This window comes from Stomoxys calcitrans, chromosome 4 (genome assembly GCF_963082655.1).
Source record: "Stomoxys calcitrans chromosome 4, idStoCalc2.1, whole genome shotgun sequence".
Classification (NCBI taxonomy): Eukaryota; Metazoa; Arthropoda; class Insecta; order Diptera; family Muscidae; genus Stomoxys; species Stomoxys calcitrans.
In genome coordinates, this window is record NC_081555.1 from 174,014,812 (window position 1) to 174,024,579 (window position 9,768).

Sequence of the window (9,768 nt, forward strand, 5' to 3'; positions counted from 1 at the left end):
TTACAGACAGTAAACTGGCCATCAGGGCACTAATAACCAGGAGATAATGTCACGTACAGTCTTGGTGTGTTTGGGTGCCAGTTCATAGCGGAGTAAGGAGGAATGAAAGAGCAGACAATTTGGCAGTGAAGGCCAGGGGACTGCCATAAATAAATTTGGTTAACCCTAAGCACTTCGGGTAGTCGCAGTCCGTACTAACAGCGGGGTCGAGTAACGCTCATGTAACACTGCGGAGCAGCGAAACGGTCGGTAGCACGGCGAATGTATCATAACAGGATACATTGAACTACAAGCTCACTTATGCAAAATCAGTGCGGCAAGTGATGGCATATGTAGGGCATGTGGGGAAGATGATGAGTGTTGGAACGATTTCTATGTCATTGTCCGGCTTTCGCGGCTTACAGACACCGGTACTTTGGTGGGGATACAATACCAAACATGAACTCACTTAGAGGCGTGGTATGGGATACAATTAAGGATTTTCTAAGTGGCAAAGAAATCCTAACTTAAACTTTCTTGTTCGTTATTATTTTTATACCCACCACCGAAGGATGGGGGAATATTCATTTAGTCATTCCGTTTGCAACACATCGAAATATCCATATCCGACCCTATAAAGTATAGATATTCTTGATCAGCGTAAAGACGATCTAGACATGTCCGTCCGACTGTCTGTTGAAATCACGCTACAGTCTTTAAAAATAGCGATATTGATTGATTTGCACAGATTCTTTTTTTGTCCATAAGCAGGTTAAGAACGAAGATGGGCTATATCGGACAATATCTTGATATAGCCCCTATATAGACCGATCCGCTGATTTAGAGTCTTGGGCCTATAAAAGCCACATGTATTGGCTTTTTTACTTTAAACCTATTTTAGCGTTTTTTATTTTATAACTTTAATCTCATCACTGATACTTGCCTTAATATAATTGTCTCTTTCTTACAGTATTTTTAAGTAACATTAACTTTGCTCTCACTTAACAAAACCCTGTAACTTACATTTATACAAGAGAGAGTTGTTGTCAACTAAGCCTCAAGCAAAGCAGATCGCTACAGCGAAACATTAATTTGTGTCTTGTCATTCGTCTTTTTTTTTAATGTTAAAATTACTAAATAACCTCTTGTTGTTATAAAAATAATAAGAACAGTTGTTTAAAGATATGTGTAGTATTCTGTGAATAAACTTTTATGAAAATACCTTAAATGAAATCGTTTCACTCAGAAACTCTCGTACATTAAATTGGTGCCGAAACCCGGGACGACTTTCCCGCTACAACAATCAAAAAAAATAATTAAAGCCAACACAAAGTTGTGTAATATACTCCATCTACGTGGTTACAACTAAATCAGTGTTTTTATATCTGGAATTTAAAAATTTTCCCAACTTCATACACCTTTGCATGAAAATGGAGAATTTATCGTCGATAATAGCAGTTCAACACAAATCACACAGCCATTTGCAAAGGTTAGCAAAACGTTTCAACAATAAACCCGAAAAAGAAATAACAAAGGGCTATATGAAATGCGTTCTAGAAGAAGTCGAAACAATTTATAAAAGTTTTAAGGAAGATCATGAGCAAATTTGTGCTTTGGCATTGGAAAACACCATTAATGAAAAAGATGTGCCATATCTAGCAAATGACTTCTATGAAGTTTTCTTTGATACCTACATTACGTTTAAATCAAAACTATTAGATCTAGCCGAAGAGCCTACAATGTCGCATCATCATATGGCAAGTACCTTCATATCTTCCAACAACAACTATAGTAACTCATCAACATCATCATGTGCCAAACTTCCAAAAATTGAATTACCAACCTTCACAGGAGAGTACCTCGAGTGGATACCCTACTGCGACATGTTCACTTCGTTGGTACACAACAACCACTCATTGACTGATATACAAAAGTATTTTTATTTAAAAGGGTCTTGTAAAGATTCCCCTTTAGATATTATAAACCAATACCCAGCTTCTGATAGAAACTACATTGCTGCATGGGAAGCACTTAAATCAAGATACCAAAACAAAAGAAAACTTATTGAACAAATCTTAAACAAGTTATTTTCAATTCCACAGTCTAATGGTTCGTTTTCTAGTATAAAAGAACTGCTTGATTCAACACGATCGTCTCTATCACTGTTAAGGTCGCTCGATATAGACATTGATACATGGGATCCGATCCTTATATATCTTATGACACAGAAAATGGACAAACAGACCCGTAAAGAATGGGAACAATCCATTAGTAGCACTGAACTTCCTGTAATGAACGATTTGTTCAAGTTTTTGGAAACTACATTTAGAACATTGGAGTCTGTAGAGGAATCAAATAACCGACCAGAAAGGCAGATCTCTGTTAGTCGCTGTCCACAACAAAAACCATTTAAACGATCTCTGCACATGCATAACGCAGCCGTAAGTACGAGCACCTGTGTATGCTGCCAACGTCGTCACCCACTATACAAATGCTTCAAGTTCTTATCGCTGTCGCCAACAGAAAAGAAATCAATCGTATCTCAAAACAACGTTTGTACGAACTGCCTGAACCCAGGTCATTACTTTAGGCAATGTAAAATTGCAGCTCGCTGCCAACTCTGCCATCAAACTCACCACACCATTCTTCACGCTGCTTACGCAACAGACATCGTTCAAGATCAAACAACAACCGCGCTGTCTACTGCAGTAGAAAATATGAATGCTACAGCATTAAGCCATACACAACCAACATCACATATCAACTCGCACCTATCATCGCTTGCAGCGAATCAACAGTCCCAAGTTCTGCTAGCTACAGCTAAGATTCTCATTAAACACCCCCACGGTGTTTGCTATGCTAAAGCATTGGTTGATCCCGGCTCTCAAGCCTCATTTGTAAACAGAGAGTTATGTCAACTATTAAATTTGAATCAAAAGAGAATTGAAAAAACAACGATAGATGGAATTGGAGCAACATCTAAAACATCAATCAAACATATGGTCGAGCTGAAGCTGGTGTCCAATTATAATAAGAATTACAATTTAACCGTGAGTGCTTTTATTTTGCCTAAAATAACAAATTATAAACCAATAGATGTGAGAAAATGTGATCTGCCGGATTTGAATTCATATCAGTTATCCGATCCAACTTTTTACATGCCATCTAAGATAGATGTTTTGTTGGGAAGTGATGTTTATGGTGAGATCTTAAAACAAAATTGTATAAAGTTTCCAAACAGTGTCTTATTGCAGGAAAGTGTGTTCGGGTGGCTAGTTTCAGGCCCTATAGGCAAACCATACCCAAAAACGACCCTGAATGTAAATAGCTGCAATCTCGAGAATCAGCTGCGTTTATTCTGGGAACAAGAAGAGTTGGCAGAAACAAAAAATTTATCGCTAGAGGAAGAAGCTTGTGAATCATATTTTGCAACAACATATATTCGAACGAGTGAGGGCCGATATGAAGTTCACTTGCCATTTAGAAGTTTGTTAAAAGGTGAGACTGCTCCGATATTCCAAAATACAGACTATGTTGCCCTAAAAAGACTGAAACAGCTTGAATCTTCTTTTAAATATCGACCTCAATTTGCGACAGCTTACAAAGCCTTTATGTCTGAGTACGAACATTTGGGCCATATGGAAAAGGTGGGACGATATCCTCAAGATTTACCACCGAATATATACTTCTTGCCTCACCATGGTGTTTTGCGCGAAAGCAGTACCACTACTAAATTAAGAGTCGTTTTCGATGGTAGCAGCAGAGTTCCACCACAGCCATCTCTGAATGATGAACTCGCTAGTGGACCCCCACTGCAAAACGACCTGCCCACTATTATCATTCGATGGCGACGTTTTAAAATTTCGTTTACAGCCGACTTGGAAAAAATGTTTAGGCAGATAAATGTATGCAACGACCATCAGCTGTACCAGTGTATTCTATGGCGTGACCCCAACACCAATGACCTGAATATTTACAAATTGAAAACAGTAACTTATGGTACGACCTCCGCTCCGTTTTTGGCAATAAGAGTTTTGAAACAAATAGCAGAAGATGGCAGATCAGAATTTCCTTTAGCGTGTAAAGTGATAGAATCGGATACATACGTGGACGATGTTATATCTGGATGTGACAGCGTTACGGAAGCAATTAAATTGGCGCATGAGCTTGTCCTCTTGTTGGCGAAATCTGGTTTTACTCTTAGGAAGTGGAGCTCAAATTCTACCGAACTATTAAGTACGATTCCTTCCGAGTTTCAGACTACAGCCAATAGCTTCCCGCTTCAAAATCATGAAATGGTTAAAGCCTTGGGCTTATCTTGGGACCCCAAAAGTGACAATTTTTATTTTAAAGTCAATTATACTTTTTCTGATAAAATTACGAAAAGTGTTGTACTTTCAGATTCTGCAAGATTATTTGATCCACTTGGCTGGTTGGCCCCTACAACCATAATGGCGAAAATCATGTTTCAAACTCTATGGCGAGAAGGTTTGGATTGGACAGATCCTTTGCCAGCGAATTTGCACAATGAGTGGTCTAAATATCGAACTGCATTAAAGGACATTGAGAAGTTATCGCTGCCTAGATGGTTTAAAAGCAAATCGACATCCTCTACTGATCTTCATGCATTCTGTGACGCGTCCAAGCTAGCTTTTGCCGCAGTTGTCTACATAAGAGTTGTGAAGGAAGATGGAAAAGTACACGTAAGTCTAATACAATCAAAAACAAAAGTAGCCCCTCTGAAAGTACAAACCATACCAAAACTTGAGTTGTGTGCCGCTGTTTTGTGTGCAAGGTTGGTCACCAGGGTAAAATCATGCATTGGGCTCAAAGTAGATAATGTGATGTTGTGGTCGGATAGTACCACGGTGCTGAACTGGATCAAAACACAATCTTCTCAGCTCCCAGTATATGAGGCAAATCGGGTTTCTCAAATACAACGCTTGACAAATATTTCTGAGTGGCGATATGTATCTTCATCTGACAATCCAGCAGACTGCGCAACCAGAGGCTTATTACCAGAGGATTTAAAAACTCATACCATTTGGTGGCATGGGCCACACTGGCTACATGAAGACTCAACTGCCTGGCCTGTTTGTAAGCTCAGAAATACCGTGCATCCGGCTGCGAGTAAACCAATCATCTATTCATTCACCACGAGTACAGCCACCAAGCTGAAGACGTCGGATTATCCGGACTACTTTTCAAAATACTCATCATTCAACAGACTGCAACGGGTAACTGCGTATATTCTTCGATTTTACAACAATTTGAAAGCGTCTATCTCAAAAGATTCCATTCAAAAACATCATAAACTGATTGGTTGTCTCCAGACAACAGAATTGAAAAGTTCAAGATTGCGGTTAGTCAAGATTTGCCAACGCATTTCCTTCAAAGATGACATAACTTGCCTTCAAAACAAACTTCCTTTAGCATGCAACAGCCGAGTACTAAAACTGCAACCATTCTTGGATGATGAAGGCGTTCTTCGAGTTGGAGGAAGAATTAAGCACGCAGATTTATCGTTTGGGAAAAAACACCCTATTTTATTAACAAAAACTGATCCTATTTCCTACCTTATATTTGCAGAAGCTCATTCTAAAACATTACATGGTGGAGTGCAGCTGATGCAATCATACGTCATGACTCACTACTGGATCCTTTCAGCACGGAACTTAGCAAAATCTGTGAAGCGAAACTGCGTGACTTGTTTCAAATATTCTGCTAAAGCCGCTACTCAAATCATGGGAAATCTACCACAAGTGCGACTCAATCCTGCAAGGCCCTTCAAACATAGTGGTCTAGACTATGCTGGCCCTATAAATATGAAGCAAAATACACTCAGACGAAGCACCACAACCAAAGGGTACATATGCTTATTCGTTTGCATGTGTACCAAAGCTGTTCAGCTTGAGGTTGTTTCTAGCTTAACCACTGATGATTTTCTGGCTGCATTTAAGAGGTTCACTTCTCGCCGAGGACCTTGTACTGATTTGTACTCGGATTGTGGCACAACATTCATCGGAGCGTCCAAAGAACTACAGATTTTGTACCATAGATCCAAAGCTTCATTACCTGAACATTTGGTAGAAGGCCTCAACAACAGTGGTACCCAATGGCATTTTATACCTCCTGCTTCCCCTCATTTTGGTGGTCTATGGGAAGCGGGTGTGAAGTCTACGAAGCATCATCTTCGTCGTATTATGAAAGACCGGACTCTCACATACGAGGAACTTTCAACCCTATTGTGCCAAGTCGAAAGCTGTTTAAATTCCAGGCCTCTTTGCCCGCTCTCAACTGATCCCTCAGACTTCAGCGTTTTGACACCGGCCCATTTCTTAGTTGGCGAGCCTACAACTTGTATACCAGAAGACGACTTGCTAGACTCAAACATCAATCGGCTAACACATTGGAAACAGATTGAGAAACTTAAGCAACATTTTTGGCAACGCTGGTCCCAAGAGTATCTTTGCCGATTGCAGTCAAGACCAAAATGGAATTGCCTAAAACGAGAGGCCCAAATCGGTGATATTGTACTGCTACTTCATGAACGCAGTACCCCAGGACATTGGCCATTGGCTCGAGTAGAAGAAATACATCCTGGCTCTGACGGGCACTGTCGAGTTGTGACCTTGTATTGCAATGGAAAATTCATAAAGCGTCCAATTGCAAAAATTTGTTTTCTCCCATCCAACGATGCATCATCAGTCACTTTAAATGCTTTGGAAGAAAGAAATACTTGAAGTACGGTTTAAGAACTAATGTTCTTAGTGGGGGAGAATGTATTGGCTTTTTTACTTTAAACCTATTTTAGCGTTTTTTATTTTATAACTTTAATCTCATCACTGATACTTGCCTTAATATAATTGTCTCTTTCTTACAGTATTTTTAAGTAACATTAACTTTGCTCTCACTTAACAAAACCCTGTAACTTACATTTATACAAGAGAGAGTTGTTGTCAACTAAGCCTCAAGCAAAGCAGATCGCTACAGCGAAACATTAATTTGTGTCTTGTCATTCGTCTTTTTTTTTAATGTTAAAATTACTAAATAACCTCTTGTTGTTATAAAAATAATAAGAACAGTTGTTTAAAGATATGTGTAGTATTCTGTGAATAAACTTTTATGAAAATACCTTAAATGAAATCGTTTCACTCAGAAACTCTCGTACACCACATTTATTGTCCGATTTTAATGAAATTTGAGACAGTGAATTGTGTTAGGCCATTCGACATCCTTCGTTAATTTGGCCCAGATAGATCCAGATTTGCATATACCTGTAATATAGACCGATCCACCGATTTAGTGTCTCAGGCCCATAAAAGCCACATTTATTATTCGATTTTTCTGAAATTTGGGACAGTGAGTTGCGTTAGACCCTTCGATATACTTCTTCAATTTGGCCCAGATCGGTCCAGATTTGGATATAGCTGCGATATAGACCGATCCCGCGATTTAAAGTTTTGGACCCATAAAAGGCGCATTTATTGTCTGAAGCCGCCGAAATTTGGGACAGTCAGTTAGGTTAGATATACTTAGGAAATATGGCACAGATCGGTCCAGATTTGGATATAGCTGCCATATAGACCGATCTCTCGATTTAAGGTTTTGGGCCAATAACAGGCGCATTTATTGTCCGATGTCGCCGAAATTTGGGACAGTGAGTTACGTTAGGCCCTTCGACGTCCTTCTTCAATTTGGTCCAGATTGGTCTAGATTTGGATATAGCTGTCATATAGACCGATCTCTTGATTTAAGGTTTTGGGCCATAAAAGGCGCATTTATTGTCCGATTTTGCCAAAACTTAAAACAGTGAATTGTGTTGAGCCCTTGAACATCCTTCTTCAGTTTGGCTCAGATTGGTCCACATTAAGATATAGCTGCCATATAGAACGATCTCTCGATTTAAGGTTTTGGGCCCATAAAAGGCGCATTTATTGTCCGATTTTGCCAAAATTTGAAACAGTGAGTTGTGTTGAGCCCATAAACATCCTTCTTCAGTTTGGCTCAGATTGGTCCACGTTAAGATATAGCTGCCATATAGAACGATCTCTCGATTTAAGGTTTTGGGCCCATAAAAGGCGCATTTATTGTCCGATGTCGCCGAAATTTGGGACAGCGAGTTTCGTTAGGCCCTTCGACATCCTTTTTCAATTTGGTCTAGATCGGTCTAGGTTTGGATTTAGCTGCCATATAGACCGATCTCTCGATTTAAGGTTTTGGGCCATAAAAGGCGCATTTATTGTCCGATTTCGCCGAAATTTGTTTCGATATATTTGCTATGGGTCATAAGGTATGCATTTTTCACCGGATTGTGAAGAAAGGAGGTTTTCATTTATATCCAAGGTGGTGGTATCCAAAGTTCGGGCCGGCCGAACTTAATGCCTTTTTACTTGTTTTGTTTACCGATTGCTGAATAATATAACGGTGTGTTCGCGTACATCTACGATTATATATTTCCAGACCGACAGACGGACAAGACTATTTTGAATAACCAAGTGATACTGAAACAATCAGTGCATTTTTCAATGATACCCTCTCTCTCTTTCTGAATAGCACATGCAATTGCACTTCCCTGTACCATAAAAGTGTGGTAGGATAAATAAAAATAGTAGCCTGGTTACTTTCTATTTTTGCACCTTGCTTTATCATAAGCTTACAGAACATTTTATAAATATTGCTACAATGCTTTTAGTAAATGAACACTTCACGTGTACTTCATATTATTTGCTCTACACTTAAATGTTGAGTCGAGTAACATGTTCATCATCATATCTCCTAGAGACATACTAATAACAATAACAACAGCCATAATGATGATGATGGACTAGCATTTACTTGGAAATGTTTCCCAAACGATGGCATTGAAATAGTATCCAGTTCTCATGCTGCCAAGCAACCATAAGGACAACATCTTAGGCTACGACTTAGACTGAAGACAGGAAGCAAAGCAATAACAGAAAAACAATATGAGGGAATGTTGAATAGATGGATGGATAGGATGCACGAATAGAAGGATGTGTATAAATAAATGATGCTCTCTGGGGATAGGGAACACTTACTCACACACACAGAATAATGATGGCATAGAAAAATATTGTCTTTCAATGATTGCCATAATTCAAGCATGGACTTGCTACAAAGTGGAATTTTCAAATGAGAAAGAGAATAATAATGACATGCAAAGAGAAGAAAAAGATAAATGACATTCTTCACAAAGGCAAAAGGACAAGGGGTGGGCTAATTATTTAATATACAACCAATGCCATTGTGTATCAAATGAAATTATGCATAAGGAAGTTTTCAATTTCCTTAACGTCACGTATAATACTAGGCTGATGTTTCATACCACTTTAAATCGAAAATATTAATAAAAGTCTATTTCAAAAAGTTTAACATAAGGACAGTACAAAAGGGAGAGAAAATATTGTCTAGTCAAAGGGAGGATGATGAGAACCAAGCCCACAAGGGTACTAGAGACTATTCTAGATATTCGACCCATAGACATACAGACTTAGTGCGAGACAGACACTGCGGCTATGAGACTTTAATCGATGGGAAAATGAATGGAGGGTAGGAGCATGTCATACCATCGCGGTATAATCGAGGCGATGATCGGAAACCGGGATGAAATAGAAGAGGATACCGACCGGATACCTGAGATGATATTTGAGGTCGAGTGCGAAACGCTGCTACCAACGGCACAGTCTTGAATTGACGGAACTCTGGCATTGCCATCTGGAGATCATGCTACACAGATGGATCAAAGGTAGAGGAAAGAATGCGCCT

At 39.2% G+C, this 9,768-nt stretch overlaps 1 protein-coding gene across 1 annotated transcript; it reads left to right on the top strand.

Annotated features, from left to right (window-relative positions):
- Positions 1-1,409: 1,409 nt before the first annotated feature.
- Positions 1,410-7,105, top strand: LOC131997084 (uncharacterized). The gene is made up of 3 exons (XM_059367376.1): positions 1,410-3,477; positions 4,381-5,845; positions 5,906-7,105. The coding sequence occupies exons 1-3, from the start codon at positions 1,410-1,412 to the stop codon at positions 6,720-6,722; spliced, it is 4,350 nt and encodes a 1,449-aa protein (XP_059223359.1). The 3' UTR covers positions 6,723-7,105.
- The last annotated feature ends 2,663 nt before the right edge of the window (positions 7,106-9,768 follow it).

What these genes read in the sequence shown, in the direction of transcription:
- LOC131997084 (XM_059367376.1), top strand. Translation starts at nt 1,410, where the DNA reads ATGGAGAATTTATCGTCGATAATAGCAGTTCAACACAAATCACACAGC. An exon ending in ATTTAGAAGTTTGTTAAAAG is followed by an intron (nt 3,478 to 4,380) that starts GTGAGACTGCTC and finishes TTGTACTTTCAG; the next exon opens with ATTCTGCAAGATTATTTGAT. An exon ending in CGAAGCACCACAACCAAAGG is followed by an intron (nt 5,846 to 5,905) that starts GTACATATGCTT and finishes GGTTGTTTCTAG; the next exon opens with CTTAACCACTGATGATTTTC.